The sequence below is a fragment of the Ranitomeya variabilis genome, chromosome 2 (assembly GCF_051348905.1).
Source record: "Ranitomeya variabilis isolate aRanVar5 chromosome 2, aRanVar5.hap1, whole genome shotgun sequence".
In the NCBI taxonomy this organism is placed as follows: Eukaryota; Metazoa; Chordata; class Amphibia; order Anura; family Dendrobatidae; genus Ranitomeya; species Ranitomeya variabilis.
The window spans coordinates 528300726-528321127 of record NC_135233.1 but is presented as its reverse complement, the minus strand read 5'-3'; the positions used below and the strand labels follow the sequence as shown (position 1 = coordinate 528321127).

Sequence of the window (20402 nt, the reverse complement as noted above, 5' to 3'; positions counted from 1 at the left end):
ATACCCCAGGCTGGAGAACAGTGCCGAGCCGACACACACCAGCTCTACAGAATCATCCCCAAGTAGGATCCGGGGTCTAAGACCAGGGAGGGACCAACTGAGACAGTGTTCTCGGCACCTCTTCCCATTGGAGCCAGATGAGATGCTGAAAGGAGCTGGTGAGAAAAAAGGCACAGGTGTGACACAGACTGTCCAAGGAAACAGGTGGGACACGGATTGTCTGAGGATACAGAGGGGACACAGACTGTCCAAGGATACAGCTGAGCTTGCCGGGAAAAGGGAAACTGATGTACAAGATAAAGCCTGTCAGGATGGCAGGGAAATATATAAAGTTGCCTCTGTGCTTGCCTTGTGTTGCCTATGTAATGAAGATGTTGCTGCCCAGTAAAGTTGTGTTGTTTGAAAAGACTTGTAACTCTGAAACGTTCTGTGAAGCCGGAGTGACAGTACCTGAGAAGAACCTGGCAGTGACTGTAAGTGTTTTGCTGCACATGCTGTACACACAGCAAGAGAGACATTACATTTCATCTGTAGGGCGCCATGGTGTAGGAACAGAACAGACCGTTGCCTGTTATGGTCTGGTGATTAAGGAGCGACATGCGACTAGCTCTGAGCAGGTGGTAACTAAACCGACCGCAGTTCCTGATCTTAACACAGACACTAGCAGTAGCCGTGGGATGTTCCTGTCACTCCCTGGACACCTCGTCACAGCCGGAGATCTAGCTACCCCTAAAGGTAGAAGCAGGAAAGCTATCTTGCCTCAGAGAAAATCCCCAAAGGATAGGACAGCCCCCCACAAATAATGACTGCGAGAGGAGAAGGAAATGACATACGTAGTATGAAACAAGATTTAGCAAAGGAGGCCACTACTAGCTAGAAAGAATTAGTGCAGGACAGAACACTGTGCGGTCAGTAATAAAAACTAGAAAAAGTCCACCGCAGAGAAATGCAAAAATCTCCACACCTGACTAAAGGTGTGGAGGGCAAACTCTGCTGCCCAGAGCTTCCAGCTTAGCTGACTAGATACATACTGATAAGCTGGACAAATGAGCAAAACATAGAAAGTGCTAAACAACAAGTCCACAACAAGTGAACTGCAAAAAGACAAGCAAGGACTTAGCTTTGCTAAAATGGTCAGAGTGACAGGGAAATCCTCAGAGAGCCATGACTCCAAGCTCAACAATTGACAACTGGCATTGAATTAGGGAAAAGGCCAGACTAATATAGCAGAGCCAGAAAGACGATCAGTGAAAACAGCTGCTGATGCTAAATCCAAGAAGCAGCCATACCACTCAAAACCACAGGAGGGAGCCCAAGAGCAGAACTCACAAAAATGCTACTTATAACCACCGGAGGGAGCCCAAGAGGGGAATTCACAACAGTACCCCCCCTTGAGGAGGGGTCACCGAACCCTCACCAGAGCCCCCAGGCCGATCAGGACGAGCCAAATGAAAAGCACGAACCAAATCGGCGGCATGGACATCGGAGGCAACCACCCAAGAATTATCCTCCTGGCCATAACCCTTCCACTTGACAAGATACTGAAGCCTCCGCCTCGAAAAACGAGAATCCAAAATTTTCTCAACCACATATTCCAACTCCCCCTCAACCAACACCGGGGCAGGAGGATCAACAGATGGAACAACGGGTTCCACATATCTCCGCAACAAAGATCTATGGAAAACATTGTGGATGGCAAAAGAGGCTGGAAGGGCCAAATGAAGACACTGGATTGATATACTCAGAAATCTTATAAGGACCAATAAACCGAGGCTTGAACTTAGGGGAAGAAACCTTCATAGGAACATGACGAGAGGATAACCAGACCAAATCCCCCACATGAAGCCGAGGACCAACACACCGACGGCGGTTAGCAAAACGCTGAGCCTTTTCCTGAGACGTCAAATTGTCTACCACATGAGTCCAAATCTGCTGCAACCTGTCCATCACAGAATCCACACCAGGACAATCAGAAGGCTCAACCTGCCCTGAAGAAAAACGAGGATGGAAACCAAAATTACAAAAGAAAGGCGAAACCAAAGTAGCCAAACTGGCCCGATTATTAAGGGCAAACTCGGCCAACGGCAAGAAAGCCACCCAATCATCCTGATCAGCAGACACAAAGCATCTCAAATAGGTTTCCAAGGTTTGGTTAGTTCGCTCAGTTTGGCCATTTGTCTGAGGATGGAACGCCGAAGAAAAAGACAAATTAATGCCCATCTTAGCACAAAAGGCCCGCCAAAACCTGGAAACAAACTGGGAACCTCTGTCAGACACAATATTCTCTGGAATGCCATGCAAACGAACCACATGCTGAAAAAATAATGGAACCAAATCAGAGGAGGAAGGCAATTTAGGCAAAGGTACCAAATGGACCATTTTAGAGAACCGGTCACAAACCACCCAGATAACAGACATCCTCTGGGACACAGGTAGATCCGAAATAAAATCCATGGAAATATGCGTCCAAGGCCTCTCCGGGACAGGCAAAGGCAAAAGCAACCCACTAGCGCGGGAACAGCAAGGCTTAGCCCGGGCACAAGTCCCACAGGACTGCACAAAAGAACGCACATCCCGCGACAAGGAAGGCCACCAAAAGGACCTAGCAACCAAATCTCTGGTACCAAAAATCCCAGGATGACCGGCCAACACAGAACAATGGACCTCAGAAATTACCTTACTTGTCCATCTATCAGGAACAAACAGCTTCCCCACAGGACAGCGGTCAGGTTTATCAGCCTGAAATTCCTGAAGCGCCCGCCGCAAATCAGGGGAGATGGCAGACAGAATCACCCCTTCCCTAAGAATGCCAACCGGCTCAAGGACTCCAGGAGAATCAGGCAAAAAACTCCTAGAGAGGGCATCCGCTTTAACATTCTTAGATCCTGGAAGATATGAGACCACAAAATCAAAACGGGAGAAAAACAGGGACCACCGAGCCTGTCTAGGGTTCAGCCGCTTGGCCGACTCGAGGTAAATCAGATTCTTATGATCGGTCAAGACCACAATGCGGTGCTTGGCTCCCTCAAGCCAATGTCGCCACTCCTCAAATGCCCACTTCATAGCCAACAACTCCCGATTGCCGACATCATAATTGCGTTCCGCAGGCGAAAACTTTCGGGAAAAGAAGGCACATGGCTTCATCAAGGAACCATCAGAATTCCTCTGTGACAAAACGGCCCCTGCCCCAATCTCAGAAGCGTCAACCTCAAAATGAAAAGGAAGAGAAACATCCGGCTGACGCAAGACAGGGGCAGAAGTAAATCGGCGTTTAAGCTCCTGAAAGGCCTCAACAGCCTCAGAGGACCAATTAGTCACATCAGCGCCTTTCTTCGTCAAATCGGTCAGGGGTTTAACCACACTAGAGAAGTTGGCAATGAAACGGCGATAAAAATTAGCAAAGCCCAAAAATTTCTGAACGCTCTTCACAGATGTGGGTTGAATCCAGTCATGAATGGCTTGAACCTTAACAGGATCCATTTCTATAGACGAAGGAGAAAAAATAAACCCCAAAAAAGAGACCTTCTGAACTCCAAATAGGCACTTAGACCCCTTCACAAATAGAGCATTATCACGAAGGATCTGGAATACCATCCTGACCTGCTTCACATGAGACTCCCAATCATTGGAAAAAATCAAAATATCATCCAAATACACAATCAAGAATTTGTCAAGATAATTGCGGAAAATATCATGCATAAAGGACTGAAATACAGAAGGAGCATTAGAAAGCCCGAAAGGCATCACCAGATATTCAAAATGGCCTTCGGGCGTATTAAATGCAGTTTTCCATTCGTCACCCTGTTTAATACGAACAAGATTATATGCCCCTCGAAGGTCAATCATGGTAAACCAACTAGCCCCCTTAATCCGAGCAAACAAATCAGAGAGCAAATGTAAAGGGTATTGGAATTTGACCGTGATCTTATTAAGAAGGCAATAATCAATACAGGGTCTCAAGGAGCCATCCTTCTTGGCAACAAAAAAGAATCCCGCTCCCAATGATGACGAAGACGGCCGAATATGCCCCTTCTCTAAAGACTCTTTTACATAGCTCCGCATGGCGGTATGTTCAGGCACAGACAGGTTGAAAAGTCGGCCCTTAGGGAACTTACAGCCAGGAATCAAGTCAATAGCACAATCACAGTCCCTATGTGGAGGAAGGGAACTGGACTTAGGCTCATCAAATACATCCTGGAAATCTGACAAAAATTCAGGAACATCAGAAGAGGGGGAAGAGGAAATTGACATTAAAGGAACGTCACTATGTACCCCTTGACAACCCCAACTAGTCACAGGACATTGATTTTCAATCCAGCACTGGATTGTGTACTTGTAACCATGGAAAACCCAGTACAACAACATCATGTAAATTATGCAACACCAGAAAACGGCAATCTTCCTGATGTGCTGGAGCCATGCACATAGTCAGCTGAGTCCAATACTGAGGTTTATTCTTGGCCAACGGTGTAGCATCAATACTTCTTAAGGGTATGGGACTCTGCAAAGGCTGCAAAGAAAAACCACAGCGCCTAGCGAATTCTAAGTCCATTAAGTTCAGAGCAGCGCTCGAATCCACAAATGCCATGACAGAAAAAGATGACAATGAGCAAATCAGGGTCACAGACAGGAGAAACTTAGGCTGCACAGTACTAATGGTAACAGATCTAGCGACCCTCTTAATACGCTTAGGGCAATCAGAAATAGCATGAGCAGAATCCCCACAGTAAAAACACAGCCCATTCTGACGTCTGTATCCCCTCTGTTCCGCTCTAGTCAAAATCCTATCACATTGCATGGGCTCAGGACTCTGCTCCAAGGACGCTGCCATATGGTGCACCACTTTGTGTTCGCGCAGGCGCCGATCAATCTGAATGGCCACAGACATAGATTCGCTCAAACCAACAGGCGTGGGGAACCCCACCATAACATCTTTAAGGGCTTCAGAAAGACCCTTTCTGAAAATTGCTGCCAGAGCGTCCTCATTCCATTTAGTGAGCACAGACCATTTTTTAAATTTCTGGCAGTATAATTCTGCCGCTTCCTGACCCTGACACAGGGCCAACATTTTTTTCTCAGCATGCTCTACAGAGTTAGGTTCGTCATACAATAATCCAAGCGATTGAAAAAATGCATCTACATTAAGCAATGCCGGATCCCCTGACTCAAGGGAGAATGCCCAGTCCTGAGGGTCACCACGCAGCAGAGAAATAACTATTTTTACTTGCTGAATGGGGTCACCAGAGGAACGGGGTTTCAGAGCAAAAAACAATTTGCAATTATTTTTAAAGTTCAAAAACTTAGATCTATCCCCGTAAAACAAATCTGGAGTAGGAATTCTAGGCTCTAAGGCCGGAGTCTGAACAACATAATCTTGAATACTCTGTACTCTCGTAGCAAGCTGATCCACACGAGAAAACAACCCCTGAACATCCATGCCCGCATCCAAATCCTGAATCACCGAGAGAATTAGAGGAAGGAAAAAGACAAAACAGACTAAAGAAAAATAAAATGGCTCAGAACTCTTTTTCTTTTCCTTCTTTTGAGATGCATTCAGCTCATTTTTGGCCAGTTGTACTGTTATGGTCTGGTGATTAAGGAGCGACATGCGACTAGCTCAGAGCAGGTGGTAACTATACCGACCGCAGTTCCTGATCTTAACACAGACACTAGCAGTAGCCGTGGGATGTTCCTGTCACTCCCTGGACACCTCGTCACAGCCGGAGATCTAGCTACCCCTAAAGGTAGAAGCAGGAAAGCTATCTTGCCTCAGAGAAAATCCCCAAAGGATAGGAGAGCCCCCCACAAATAATGACTGTGAGAGGAGAAGGAAATTACATACGTAGTATGAAACAAGATTTAGCAAAGGATGCCACTACTAGCTAGAAAGAATTAGTAGAGGACACTGTGCGGTCAGTAATAAAAACTAGAAAAAGTCCACCGCAGAGAAATGCAAAAATCTCCACACCTGACTAAAGGTGTGGAGGGCAAACTCTGCTGCCCAGAGCTTCCAGCTTAGCTGACTAGATACATACTGATAAGCTGGACAAATGAGCAAAACATAGAAAGTGCTAAACAACAAGTCCACAACAAGTGAACTGCAAAAAGACAAGCAAGGACTTAGCTTTGCTAAAATGGTCAGAGTGACAGGGAAATCCTCAGAGAGCCATGACTCCAAGCTCAACAATTGACAACTGGCATTGAATTAGGGAAAAGGCCAGACTAATATAGCAGAGCCAGAAAGATGATCAGTGAAAACAGCTGCTGATGCTAAATCCAAGAAGCAGCCATACCACTCAAAACCACAGGAGGGAGCCCAAGAGCAGAACTCACAAAAATGCTACTTATAACCACTGGAGGGAGCCCAAGAGCGGAATTCACAACAGTTGCCATGACTATTACCCTGGCCACCTTACACTAATGAGACACACGTTCCAACAGTGCAGAGCGAATCCCTACCACCTCCATACTATGCAGCCAGGCCTCACTGCAATCAGGCAGTGTTATTATTGATATGCCTCGGAGATCGCAGTCATACAGCTGAAGAGTTTTAGACAGCTCTCCAGGCCAAGTTTGAGCAATGGCTGTCTCCGCTGAACCTGTATCCAAGGATGGCCATGTCCGATAATGGTGCGAACCTGGTAGCGGCCCTACGGCAAGGCAAGCTCACACACGTGCCTTGCATGGCTCACCTCTTCAACATGGTGGTACAGCATTTTCTCCACCACTATCCTGGCCTGGGTGAGCTGCTGCAGAAAGCACAGAATCTGTGTGCTCACTTCCACCATTTGCACCCCTTAGATCATCAACTTGCATCAATACAGAGGTCTTTGTCATGACAGTTAACAGAATGATATGCAGTGTGTAGTGATGAGTGAGTGTACTCGTTGCTCGGGTTTTCCCGAGCATGCTCGGGTGACCTCCGAGTACTTATGACTGCTCAGACATTTCGTTTTCATTGCCGCAGCTGAATGATTTACAGCTACTAGCCTGCTTGATTGCATGTGGGGATTCCCTAGCAACCACGCAACCCCCACATGTACTCGGCCTGGCTAGTAGCTGTAAATCATTCAGCTGTCGTGATGAAGGCTAAATCTCCGAGCAGTCATAAATACTCGGAGATCACCCGAGTGTGCTCAGGAAAACTCGAGCAACAAGTACACTCGCTCATCACTAGCAATGTGCCCACATGGGGGAATTCCACTCTGCACATGTTGCAGTGACTTTGGCAGCAGCAATGAGCCCTGATGCAGTATATTATCTGATATAGCCTGGGCCAGCACAGTACAGACGTGGCGCATATCAGGTTTACGGAGACGGCACAGATTAAGGACCTCTGCACTCTTCTGCACAGTTTTGAAATGGCTACTAGGATGGCTAGAGCTGACAACGCCATCATCAACATCACTATTCCGGTCATCTGTATGCTGGAGCAGACTTTGAATATCCTTTGGGAGGAGGTGATGGTCACGGATGAAGAGGAAAAGCAGAGGAGGTTATGGAAGGGATAACATTGTCTCAAAGTTTCATACTGTTGTCACACAGGTGGGTGCCATGGGAGAGTGGATTACTGCGATCGAGGGGGCTGATGATAGCAGACAAAATGTTAAGGTACCTTCACACATAACGATTTCGTTAATGATATCGTTGCAACGTCATGCTTTTTTGTGACGTAGCAACGATCCCGCTAACGATCTCGTTATGTGTGACAGCGACCAACGATCAGGCCCCTGCTGGGAGATCGTTGGTCGTAGGGAATGATCAGGACCTTTTTTTGGTCGGTGATCACCCGCTGTCATCGCTGGATCGTGTGTGACGCCGATCCAGCGATGTGTTCACTTGTAACCAGGGTAAACATCGGGTTACTAAGCGCAGTGCCGCGCTTAGTAACCTGATATTTACCCTGGTTACCATTGTAAAAGTTAAAAAAAACCCACTACATACTCACATTCCGATGTCTGTCACGTCCCCCGCCATCAGCTTCCCGCACTGACTGCGTCAGCGCCGGCCGTAAAGCAGAGCACAGCGGTGACGTCACCGCTGTGCTCTTCTTTACGGCCGGCACTGACAGTCAGTGCGGGAAGCTGATGGCGGGGGACGTGACAGACATCGGAATGTGAGTATGTAGTCTTTTTTTTTTTTTTTTTTACTTTTACAATGGTAACCAGGGTAAATATCGGGTTACTAAGCGCGGCCCTGCACTTAGTAACCCGATGTTTACCCTGGTTACCCTGGTGCTGCAGGGGGACTTCGGCATCGTTGAAGACAGTTTCAACGATGCCGAAGTCGTTCCCCTGATCATTGGTCGCTGGAGAGAGCTGTCTGTGTGACAGCTCCCCAGCGACCACACAACGACTTACCAACGATCACGGCCAGGTCGTATCGCTGGTCGTGATCGTTGGTAAGTCGTTTAGTGTAACGGTACCTTAAGTGAAGGATCAAGAGCCGAGGAACAAATGGAGGAGGAAGTGGTGTTGGGCGAGCAACTGTCAGGAGATGAAGAGGATAATCATCCCCTCTCTGTTGTTCGTGGTTGGCAGGAGGGGACAGAGGAAACAAGCATCAGTGTTACCTAGCCACCAACAAAGCATGGGCTTGGACCTCATGGAAGAGTCTGCTGCATTATGTGCAACATGATTCCCGTATAGTTACGATTCAAAATAGTGCTGACTACTGGAAATTTTGCCAGATGCTTTGTGCCCTGGAAAGGGACCCACGAATGCTGGACTATCAAAACATGCTTTTACACAACCTTAAGAGACGTTTTCCCCAAGACAGGAGTGAGGCACAAAGTGCGCATCGCAGCTCTAGACTTTCAATCCCCAGCGTGTCAATTCGCCAATGACTAAATATTAGCAGCAGCTGCAGTAGTGTAAGTGGAAGAAGCAATATCTGTGAGTCTTTTGACACTTTTGGTAGACCAGGTCATGCACCAGCACAACAGAGTCCAAGTCTTACACGTGTTGAATGAATGAAGGGGATGGTGCAGGAGTATCTAGAACTGAATATTAATACCATCAGGGAGGGATTGGACCCTTTCACATTTTGGTCTTCCAAAATGGATGAGTGGTCTAAGCTTTCCTCACATGCCTTGGAGGTTTTATCATGCCTGGCAGCCTGCATACTCTCAGATAGGGTTGAGCGAAACGGATCGTTCATTTCCAAAAGTCGGCAAAGTCGGCGTCTCATGAAACCGAGCCGATCCCTGTGTGGGGTCTGCCATGCGGTACGCGACTTTCGCGCCAAAGTCGCATTTCAATGACGCTAAAAGCGCCATTTCTCAGCCAATGAAGGTGGACGCAGAGTGTGGGCAGCGTGATGACATAGATCTCAGTCCCCACCATCTTAGAGAAGGGCATTGCAGTGATTGGCTTGCTTTCTGCAGCGTCACAGGGGCTATAAAGGGGCGTTCCCGCCGACCGCCATCTTACTGCTGCTGATCTGAGCGTAGGGAGAGGTTGCTGCAGCTTCTTCGGAAGCAGGGATAGTGATAGGCAGGGTACATAAAGCCACAAACCGCTTGTGCTGTAGCGATTTCCACTGTCCAATACCACCTTTTGTTTGCAGGACAGTGGAAGCTACATTTTTTTTTTCTCAGCGCTGTAGCTCATTGGGCTGCCCTAGAAGGCTCCCTGATAGCTGCGTTGCTTTGTGTGTACGCCGCTGTGTAAACCAACTGCTTTTTTCAAAGCACAAATCCTGTTTTACCTTCCTTTCTGCACAGCTATCTTGTGTGTTTGTCCACACTTTTGTGTGCAGCAGTCCTTTTACAGCTGCCTGCCATACTTTTCTGAGATAACTGCAGGGAGATAAATATTGGCAAGTCTGCCTCCGTGCCATTGCTGTGTGTGGCATCTCTCTCTCATTGTGTGGCACCGAAAACACTGTGTAATACTTGTCCTTTTTTTTTTTTTTTTTTTTTTAAATTCTCCCTTTTCCCAAAAAAAAAAATTAGTGGGAGATAAATATTGTCAAGTCTGCCTCCGTGCCATTGCTGTGTGTGGCATCTCTCTCTCATTGTGTGGCACTGAAAACACTGTGTAATACTTGTCCTTTTTTTTTTTTTCTAAATTCTCCCTTTTCCAAAAAAAAAATTAGTGGGAGATAAATATTGTCAAGTCTGACTCCGTGCCATTGCTGTGTGTGGCATCTCTCTCTCATTGTGTGGCACTGAAAACACTGTGTAATACTTGGCCATTTTTTTTGGGGGGGTACATTCTCCCTTTTAAAAAAAAAAAATATATATATTGGGAGATAAATATTGGCAAGTCTGACTCCGTGCCATTGCTGTGTGTGGCATCTCTCTCTCATTGTGTGGCACCAAAAACACTGTGTAATACTTGTCCTTTTTTTTTTCTTTTTTCTAAATTCTCCCTTTTCCAAAAAAAAAATTAGTGGGAGATAAATATTAGCAAGTCTGCCTCCGTGCCATTGCTGTGTGTGGCATCTCTCTCTCATTGTGTGGCACCGAAAACACTGTGTAATACTTGTCCTTTTTTTTTTTTTTTTCTAAATTCTCCCTTTTCCAAAAAAAAAATTAGTGGGAGATAAATATTGTCAAGTCTGACTCCGTGCCATTGCTGTGTGTGGCATCTCTCTCTCATTGTATGCCACTGAAAACACGGTGTAATACTTGTCCTTTTTTTTTTTTTTCTAAATTCTCCCTTTTCCCCAAAAAAAATTAGTGGGAGATAAATATTGGCAAGTCTGCCTCCGTGCCATTGCTGTGTGTGGCATCTCTCTCTCATTGTGTGGCACCGAAAACACTGTGTAATACTTGTCCTTTTTTTTTTTTTCTAAATTCTCCCTTTTCCCAAAAAAAAATTAGTGGGAGATAAATATTGTCAAGTCTGACTCCGTGCCATTGCTGTGTGTGGCATCTCTCTCTCATTGTGTGGCACTGAAAACACTGTCTAATACTTGTCCTTTTTTTTTTTTTTTCTAAATTCTCCCTTTTCCCAAAAAAAAATTAGTGGGAGATAAATATTGTCAAGTCTGACTCCGTGCCATTGCTGTGTGTGGCATCTCTCTCTCATTGTGTGGCACCAAAAACACTGTGTAATATTTGTCCTTTTTTTTTTCTAAATTCTCCCTTTTCCAAAAAAAAAAATTAGTGGGAGATAAATATTGGCAAGTCTGCCTCCGTGCCATTGCTGTGTGTGGCATCTCTCTCTCATTGTGTGCCACTGAAAACACTGTGTAATACTTGTCCTTTTTTTTTTTTTCTAAATTCTCCCTTTTCCAAAAAAAAAATTAGTGGGAGATAAATATTGTCAAGTCTGACTCCATGCCATTGCTGTGTGTGGCATCTCTCTCTCATTGTGTGGCACTGAAAACACTGTGTAATACTTGTCCTTTTTTTTTTTTTTTTCTAAATTCTCCCTTTTCCAAAAAAAAAATTAGTGGGAGATAAATATTGTCAAGTCTGACTCCGTGCCATTGCTGTGTGTGGCATCTCTCTCATTGTGTGCCACTGAAAACACTGTGTAATACTTGTCCTTTTTTTTTTTTCTAAATTCTCCCTTTTCCAAAAAAAAAATTAGTGGGAGATAAATATTGTCAAGTCTGACTCCGTGCCATTGCTGTGTGTGGCATCTCTCTCATTGTGTGCCACTGAAAACACTGTGTAATACTTGTCCTTTTTTTTTTTTCTAAATTCTCCCTTTTCCCCAAAAAAAATTAGTGGGAGATAAATATTGGCAAGTCTGCCTCCGTGCCATTGCTGTGTGTGGCATCTCTCTCTCATTGTGTGGCACTGAAAACACTGTGTAATACTTGTCCTTTTTTTTTTTTTTTCTAAATTCTCCCTTTTCCAAAAAAAAAATTAGTGGGAGATAAATATTGTCAAGTCTGACTCCGTGCCATTGCTGTGTGTGGCATCTCTCTCTCATTGTGTGGCACTGAAAACACTGTGTAATACTTGTCCTTTTTTTTTTTTTTCTAAATTCTCCCTTTTCCAAAAAAAAAATTAGTGGCAGATAAATATTGTCAAGTCTGACTCCGTGCCATTGCTGTGTGTGGCATCTCTCTCATTGTGTGCCACTGAAAACACTGTGTAATACTTGTCCTTTTTTTTTTTCTAAATTCTCCCTTTTCCCAAAAAAAAATTAGTGGGAGATAAATATTGGCAAGTCTGCCTCCGTGCCATTGCTGTGTGTGGCATCTCTCTCTCATTGTGTGGCACCGAAAACACTGTGCAATACTTGTCCTTTTTTTTTTTTTTTTTCTAAATTCTGCCTTTTCCCAAAAAAAAATTAGTGGGAGATAAATATTGTCAAGTCTGACTCCATGCCATTGCTGTGTGTGGCATCTCTCTCTCATTGTGTGGCACTGAAAACACTGTGTAATACTTGTCCTTTTTTTTTTTTTTTTTCTAAATTCTCCCTTTTCCAAAAAAAAAATTAGTGGGAGATAAATATTGTCAAGTCTGACCCCGTGCCATTGCTGTGTGTGGCATCTCTCTCTCATTGTGTGGCACCAAAAACACTGTGTAATACTTGTCCTTTTTTTTTTTTTTTTTCTAAATTCTCCCTTTTCCAAAAAAAAATTAGTGGGAGATAAATATTGTCAAGTCTGACTCCGTGCCATTGCTGTGTGTGGCATCTCTCTCTCATTGTGTGCCACTGAAAACACTGTGTAATACTTGTCCTTTTTTTTTTTTCTAAATTCTCCCTTTTCCCCAAAAAAAATTAGTGGGAGATAAATATTGGCAAGTCTGCCTCCGTGCCATTGCTGTGTGTGGCATCTCTCTCTCATTGTGTGGCACCGAAAACACTGTGTAATACTTGTCCTTTTTTTTTTTTTTTCTAAATTCTCCCTTTTCCCAAAAAAAAATTAGTGGGAGATAAATATTGTCAAGTCTGACTCCGTGCCATTGCTGTGTGTGGCATCTCTCTCTCATTGTGTGGCACTGAAAACACTGTGTAATACTTGTCCTTTTTTTTTTTTTTTCTAAATTCTCCCTTTTCCAAAAAAAAAATTAGTGGGAGATAAATATTGTCAAGTCTGACCCCGTGCCATTGCTGTGTGTGGCATCTCTCTCTCATTGTGTGCCACTGAAAACACTGTGTAATACTTGTCCTTTTTTTTTTTTTTTTCTAAATTCTCCCTTTTCCAAAAAAAAAAATTAGTGGGAGATAAATATTGGCAAGTCTGCCTCCGTGCCATTGCTGTGTGTGGCATCTCTCTCTCATTGTGTGGCACCAAAAACACTGTGTAATACTTGTCCTTTTTTTTTTTTCTAAATTCTCCCTTTTCCCCAAAAAAAATTAGTGGGAGATAAATATTGGCAAGTCTGCCTCCGTGCCATTGCTGTGTGTGGCATCTCTCTCTCATTGTGTGGCACCGAAAACACTGTGTAATACTTGTCCTTTTTTTTTTTTTTTTTCTAAATTCTCCCTTTTCCCAAAAAAAAATTAGTGGGAGATAAATATTGTCAAGTCTGACTCCGTGCCATTGCTGTGTGTGGCATCTCTCTCTCATTGTGTGGCACCAAAAACACTGTGTAATACTTGTCCGTTTTTTTTTTTCTAAATTCTCCCTTTTCCAAAAAAAAAAATTAGTGGGAGATAAATATTGGCAAGTCTGCCTCCGTGCCATTGCTGTGTGTGGCATCTCTCTCTCATTGTGTGCCACTGAAAACACTGTGTAATACTTGTCCTTTTTTTTTTTTTTCTAAATTCTCCCTTTTCCAAAAAAAAAATTAGTGGGAGATAAATATTGTCAAGTCTGACTCCGTGCCATTGCTGTGTGTGGCATCTCTCTCTCATTGTGTGGCACTGAAAACACTGTGTAATACTTGTCCTTTTTTTTTTTTTTTCTAAATTCTCCCTTTTCCAAAAAAAAAATTAGTGGGAGATAAATATTGTCAAGTCTGACTCCGTGCCATTGCTGTGTGTGGCATCTCTCTCTCATTGTGTGCCACTGAAAACACTGTGTAATACTTGTCCTTTTTTTTTTTTTCTAAATTCTCCCTTTTCCCCAAAAAAAATTAGTGGGAGATAAATATTGGCAAGTCTGCCTCCGTGCCATTGCTGTGTGTGGCATCTCTCTCTCATTGTGTGGCACCGAAAACACTGTGTAATACTTGTCGTTTTTTGTTTTTTTTTCTAAATTCTCCCTTTTCCCAAAAAAAAATTAGTGGGAGATAAATATTGTCAAGTCTGACTCCGTGCCATTGCTGTGTGTGGCATCTCTCTCTCATTGTGTGGCACTGAAAACACTGTGTAATACTTGTCCTTTTTTTTTTTTTTTTCTAAATTCTCCCTTTTCCAAAAAAAAAATTAGTGGGAGATAAATATTGTCAAGTCTGACTCCGTGCCATTGCTGTGTGTGGCATCTCTCTCTCATTGTGTGGCACCAAAAACACTGTGTAATACTTGTCCTTTTTTTTTTTTTTTCTAAATTCTCCCTTTTCCCAAAAAAAAATTAGTGGGAGATAAATATTGGCAAGTCTGCCTCCGTGCCATTGCTGTGTGTGGAATCTCTCTCTCATTGTGTGGCACCGAAAACACTGTGTAATACTTGTCCTTTTTTTTTTTTTTTTTCTAAATTCTCCCTTTTCCAAAAAAAAAATTAGTGGGAGATAAATATTGTCAAGTCTGACTCCGTGCCATTGCTGTGTGTGGCATCTCTCTCTCATTGTGTGCCACTGAAAACACTGTGTAATACTTTTCCTTTTTTTTTTTTTTCTAAATTCTCCCTTTTCCAAAAAAAAAATTAGTGGGAGATAAATATTGTCAAGTCTGACTCCGTGCCATTGCTGTGTGTGGCATCTCTCTCTCATTGTGTGGCACCGAAAACACTGAGTAATACTTGTCCTTTTTTTTTTTTTGGGGGGGGGGTAAATTCTCCCAGAAAAAAAAAAAAAAAAGTGGGGGATTAAGATTGGCATTTCTGCTTGAGTGCTGGGCCTGTGTGTGCCATCTGTCTCAAATTATTGGGCCACAGAAAACCTAGTGTGTAACATTGGGCCTGATTTTCCTTTCAGTGTCAGGCACCTATAAAGGTATATATAAATCCTACAGAAGTTTGAGTTCACCTTATAAGTTGTTTTACAGTAACAAATAGTGTTACTTTGGTTACGTTTTGCAAGCAATGAGGAAGTCTAGTGGAAGAGGTCGTGGCCGTGGGCGGTCATTGTCAGCTGGTAATGATGGTAGTGGTGGTGGAGCATCAGGTGGTCGTGGTAAAAGCAGTACAACACCTAAATCTCGAGTTGTTGAGCCAGGTTCCTTGTCTGGCTACACAAGGCCTCGAACGCTCTCTTTTCTGGGAGTAGGAAAACCACTTTTGAAGCCGGAGCAGCAGGAACAAGTATTGGCTTTCATTGCTGACTCTGCCTCTAGCTCTTTCGCCTCCTCCTCGGAAAGTGCCAAATGTCAGAGCAGTGCATCGTCAGTGGATGCTCCCGGTCAGGGACAAGTCTCTTCCTTGTCTTCTTCGCCCAGAACAAGAGAGAAGGATGCGTCAGGAGACACAACGGGTTACTCCATGGAGCTCTTTACACATGGGTTAGACAGTAAAACAGTTAACAGGCCATGTCCTGTTATGACCCCAATGGCAGAGGGTCTCAGAAATAATTACTAAGTCTGCAAACACAAAAAAACAGCTCATAGGGCAGTGGTAACTGAGCTTACCATATACCTTATCCTAGCACCACAAATAGCAGCAGCCGGGGAACGTGCCTACGTTGGTTCTAGACGTCTCGCACCAGCCGGAGAACTAACTAACCCTAGAAGGGAAAAGAAAGACCTTTCTTGCCTCCAGAGAAAAGACCCCAAAAGTTGGACACAAGCCCCCAACAAATAATAACGGTGAGGTAAGAGGAAAAGACAAACGTAAGAATGAGCTAGGTATTTAGCAAAGAAAGGCCCACTAGCTAATAGCAGAATATAGTAAGATGACTTATATGGTCAGCAAAAACCCTATCAAAATATCCACGCTGGATATTCAAGAACCCCCGAACCGTCTAACGGCCCGGGGGGAGAACACCAGCCCCCCTAGAGCTTCCAGCAAAGTCAGGAATCACATTTAGTACAAGCTGGACAAAAATAAGAGCAAAGCAAAAAAACAAAAAACAAAGAAGCAGGACTTAGCTTAATTTTGCACGAACCAGGACAGCAGACAGGAGCAAACAGAAAGGATCTGATTACAACGATGCCAGGCACTGGACTAAGGATCCAGGAAGTTTATATAGCAACACCCCTGGACTAACGACCCAGGTGGGTGCCAAACTGAGGAAAGACAATCCCAGAGTCATATCACTAGTAACCACAAGAGGGAGCCAAAAAGTCTAATTCACAACAGTACCCCCCCCCTTAAGGAGGGGTCACCGAACCCTCACCAAGACCACCAGGGTGATCAGGATGAGCAGCGTGAAAGGCACGAACTAAATCGGCCGCATGCACATCAGAAGCAACCACCCAGGAATTATCCTCCTGACCATAGCCCTTCCACTTGACCAGATACTGAAGCCTCCGTCTGGAGAGACGAGAATCCAAGATCTTCTCCACCACATACTCCAACTCGCCCTCAACCAACACCGGAGCAGGAGGCTCAACAGAAGGAACCACAGGTACAACGTACCGCCGCAACAAAGACCTATGGAACACGTTGTGAATGGCAAACGACACCGGAAGATCCAAGCGAAAGGACACAGGATTAAGGATTTCCAATATCTTGTAAGGACCGATGAAGCGAGGCTTAAATTTAGGAGAGGAGACCTTCATAGGAACAAATCGAGAAGACAGCCATACCAAATCCCCAACACGAAGTCGGGGACCCACACCGCGGCGGCGGTTGGCAAAACGCTGAGCCTTCTCCTGTGACAACTTTAAGTTGTCCACCACATGATTCCAGATCTGCTGCAACCTATCCACCACAGAATCTACCCCAGGACAGTCAGAAGGCTCCACATGTCCCAAGGAAAAACGAGGATGGAAACCAGAGTTGCAGAAAAATGGCGAAACCAAAGTAGCGGAACTAGCCCAATTATTAAGGGCAAACTCAGCCAACGGCAAGAAGGTCACCCAATCATCCTGATCTGCCATAACAAAACACCTCAAATAAGCCTCCAGAGTCTGATTAGTTCGCTCCGTTTGTCCATTAGTCTGAGGATGAAAGGCAGACAAAAACGACAAATCAATGCCCATCCTAGCACAAAAGGATCGCCAGAACCTGGAAACAAACTGGGATCCTCTGTCAGACACAATATTCTCAGGAATGCCGTGTAAACGAACCACATTCTGAAAGAACACAGGAACCAAATCGGAAGAGGAAGGCAGCTTAGGCAAAGGCACCAAATGGACCATTTTAGAAAAGCGATCACATACCACCCAGATGACAGACATGCCCTGAGACACCGGGAGATCTGAAATGAAATCCATGGAAATGTGTGTCCAAGGCCTCTTTGGGACAGGCAAGGGCAAGAGCAACCCGCTGGCATGAGAACAGCAAGGCTTAGCTCGAGCACAAGTCCCACAGGACTGCACAAATGACCGCACATCCCGTGACAAGGAAGGCCACCAAAAGGACCTAGCCACCAGATCTCTGGTGCCAAAAATTCCCGGATGCCCTGCCAACACCGAGGAATGAACCTCGGAAATGACTCTGCTGGTCCACTTATCAGGAACAAACAGTCTGTCAGGTGGACAAGAGTCAGGTCTACCAGCCTGAAATCTCTGCAACACACGTCGCAAATCAGGAGAAATGGCCGACAAGATAACTCCCTCTTTAAGAATACCAACTGGTTCTGCGACTCCAGAAGAGTCAGGCACAAAGCTCCTTGAAAGAGCATCAGCCTTCACATTCTTTGAACCTGGTAAATACGAGACCACAAAGTCAAAACGGGAGAAAAACAATGACCAGCGGGCCTGTCTAGGATTCAGGCGTTTAGCAGACTCGAGATACATCAAATTTTTGTGATCAGTCAAGACCACCACACGATGCTTAGCACCCTCGAGCCAATGACGCCACTCCTCAAATGCCCACTTCATGGCCAGCAACTCCCGATTGCCAACATCATAATTCCGCTCAGCAGGCGAAAACTTCCTAGAGAAGAAAGCACATGGTCTTATTACCGAGCAACCAGGGCCTCTCTGCGACAAAACGGCCCCTGCCCCAATCTCAGAAGCATCCACTTCGACCTGAAAGGGAAGTGAGACATCAGGCTGGCACAAAACAGGCGCCGAAGTAAACCGGCGCTTCAACTCTTGGAACGCCTCCACGGCTGCAGGAGCCCAGTTAGCAACATCAGAACCTTTCTTGGTCATATCCGTCAAAGGTTTAACAACGCTAGAAAAATTAGCGATAAAACGACGGTAGAAGTTAGCAAAACCCAAGAACTTCTGAAGACTCTTAACTGACGTGGGTTGAGTCCAATCATGAATAGCTCGGACCTTGACTGGGTCCATCTCCACAGCAGAAGGGGAAAAAATAAACCCCAGAAAGGGAACCTTCTGTACTCCAAAGAGACACTTTGAGCCCTTAACAAACAAAGCATTCTCACGCAAAACCTGAAACACCATCCTGACCTGCTCCACATGTGAGTCCCAATCTTCAGAGAAAACCAGAATATCATCCAGATAAACAATCATAAATTTATCCAGATACTTCCGGAAAATATCATGCATAAAGGACTGAAACACTGAGGGAGCATTAGAGAGCCCAAAAGGCATCACCAAGTACTCAAAATGACCTTCGGGCGTATTAAATGCTGTCTTCCATTCATCTCCTTGCTTAATGCGCACAAGGTTGTACGCACCACGAAGATCTATCTTGGTGAACCACTTGGCACCTTTAATCCGGACAAACAAGTCCGACAACAGAGGCAAAGGATACTGAAATTTAACAGTGATTTTATTCAGAAGCCGATAGTCAATACAAGGTCTCAAAGATCCGTCCTTCTTGGCCACAAAAAAGAATCCCGCACCAAGAGGGGAAGAGGATGGACGGATATGCCCCTTCTCCAGAGATTCCTTGATATACGAACGCATTGCGGCATGCTCAGGTACAGACAGATTAAATAGTCTTCCCTTAGGAAATGTACTACCTGGAATCAAATCTATGGCGCAGTCACAGTCCCTATGAGGAGGCAGAGCACTGGACCTGGACTCGCTGAATACATCCTGATAATCAGACAAATACTCAGGAACTTCCGAAGGAGTAGAGGAAGCAATAGACACCGGCGGGGAATCAGCATGAATTCCCTGACAGCCCCAACTTGACACAGACATTGCCTTCCAATCCAAGACTGGATTGTGGGTCTGTAACAATGGCAGACCCAAAACGACCAAATCATGCATTTTATGCAGAACAAGAAAACGAATCACCTCCCGATGTTCAGGAGTCATGCACATGGTTACCTGCGTCCAAAACTGCGGTTTATTTTCCGCCAATGGCGTAGCATCAATACCTCTAAGAGGAATAGGATTTACCAACGGTTCAAGAACAAAACCACAGCGCTTGGCAAATGACAGATCCATAAGACTCAGGGCAGCACCTGAATCCACAAACGCCATAACAGGGTATGAAGACAATGAGCAAATTAAAGTCACAGACAAAATAAATTTAGGTTGCAAATTGCCAATGGCGACAGGACTAACAACCCTTGTTAGGCGTTTAGAGCATGCTGATATAACATGTGTAGAATCACCACAGTAAAAACACAACCCATTCTGACGTCTATGATTTTTCCGCTCATTTCTAGTCTGAATTCTATCACATTGCATTAAATCAGGTGTTTGTTCAGACAACACCACCAGAGGATTAGCGGTTTTGCGCTCCCGCAAACGCCGGTCAATTTGAATAGCCAGCGCCATGGAATCATTCAGACTTGTAGGAATGGAGAAACCCACCATCACATTCTTAATGGCTTCAGAAAGGCCATTTCTGAAATTTGCGGCCAGAGCACACTCATTCCACTGAGTAAGCACGGACCATTTCCGAAATTTTTGGCAATACACTTCAGCTTCATCCTGGCCCTGAGAAATAGCCAGCAAGGCTTTTTCTGCCTGAATTTCAAGATTGGGTTCCTCGTAAAGCAATCCGAGCGCCAGAAAAAATGCATCAATATTTGCCAATGCCGGATCTCCTGGCGCTAGCGAGAAAGCCCAATCCTGAGGGTCGCCCCGTAAAAAAGAGATAACAATTTTAACTTGCTGAGCTGAATCTCCAGATGAACGGGGTCTCAGAGATAGAAACAATTTACAATTATTCCTGAAATTCCTAAACTTAAATCGGTCTCCAGAAAACAGTTCAGGAATAGGTATTTTAGGTTCAGACATTGGACTGCTGGTAACAAAATCTTGTATGCCCTGCACACGAGCAGCAAGCTGGTCTACACTTGTAATCAAGGTCTGGACATTCATGTCTGCAGCAAGCACAAGCCACTCAGAGGTAAA

The 20402-nt window shown here is 44.7% G+C and overlaps 1 protein-coding gene across 1 annotated transcript in view; it reads left to right on the top strand.

The window, feature by feature from the left end:
* Positions 1–371: 371 nt before the first annotated feature.
* Positions 372–20402, top strand: part of LOC143803871 (uncharacterized) — an 86142-nt gene continuing 66111 nt past the window's right edge. Inside the window, exon 1 of the mRNA XM_077281633.1 lies at positions 372–473. Coding sequence (XP_077137748.1) covers positions 372–473 — 102 coding nt within the window. The remainder of the gene's footprint in view (positions 474–20402) is intronic.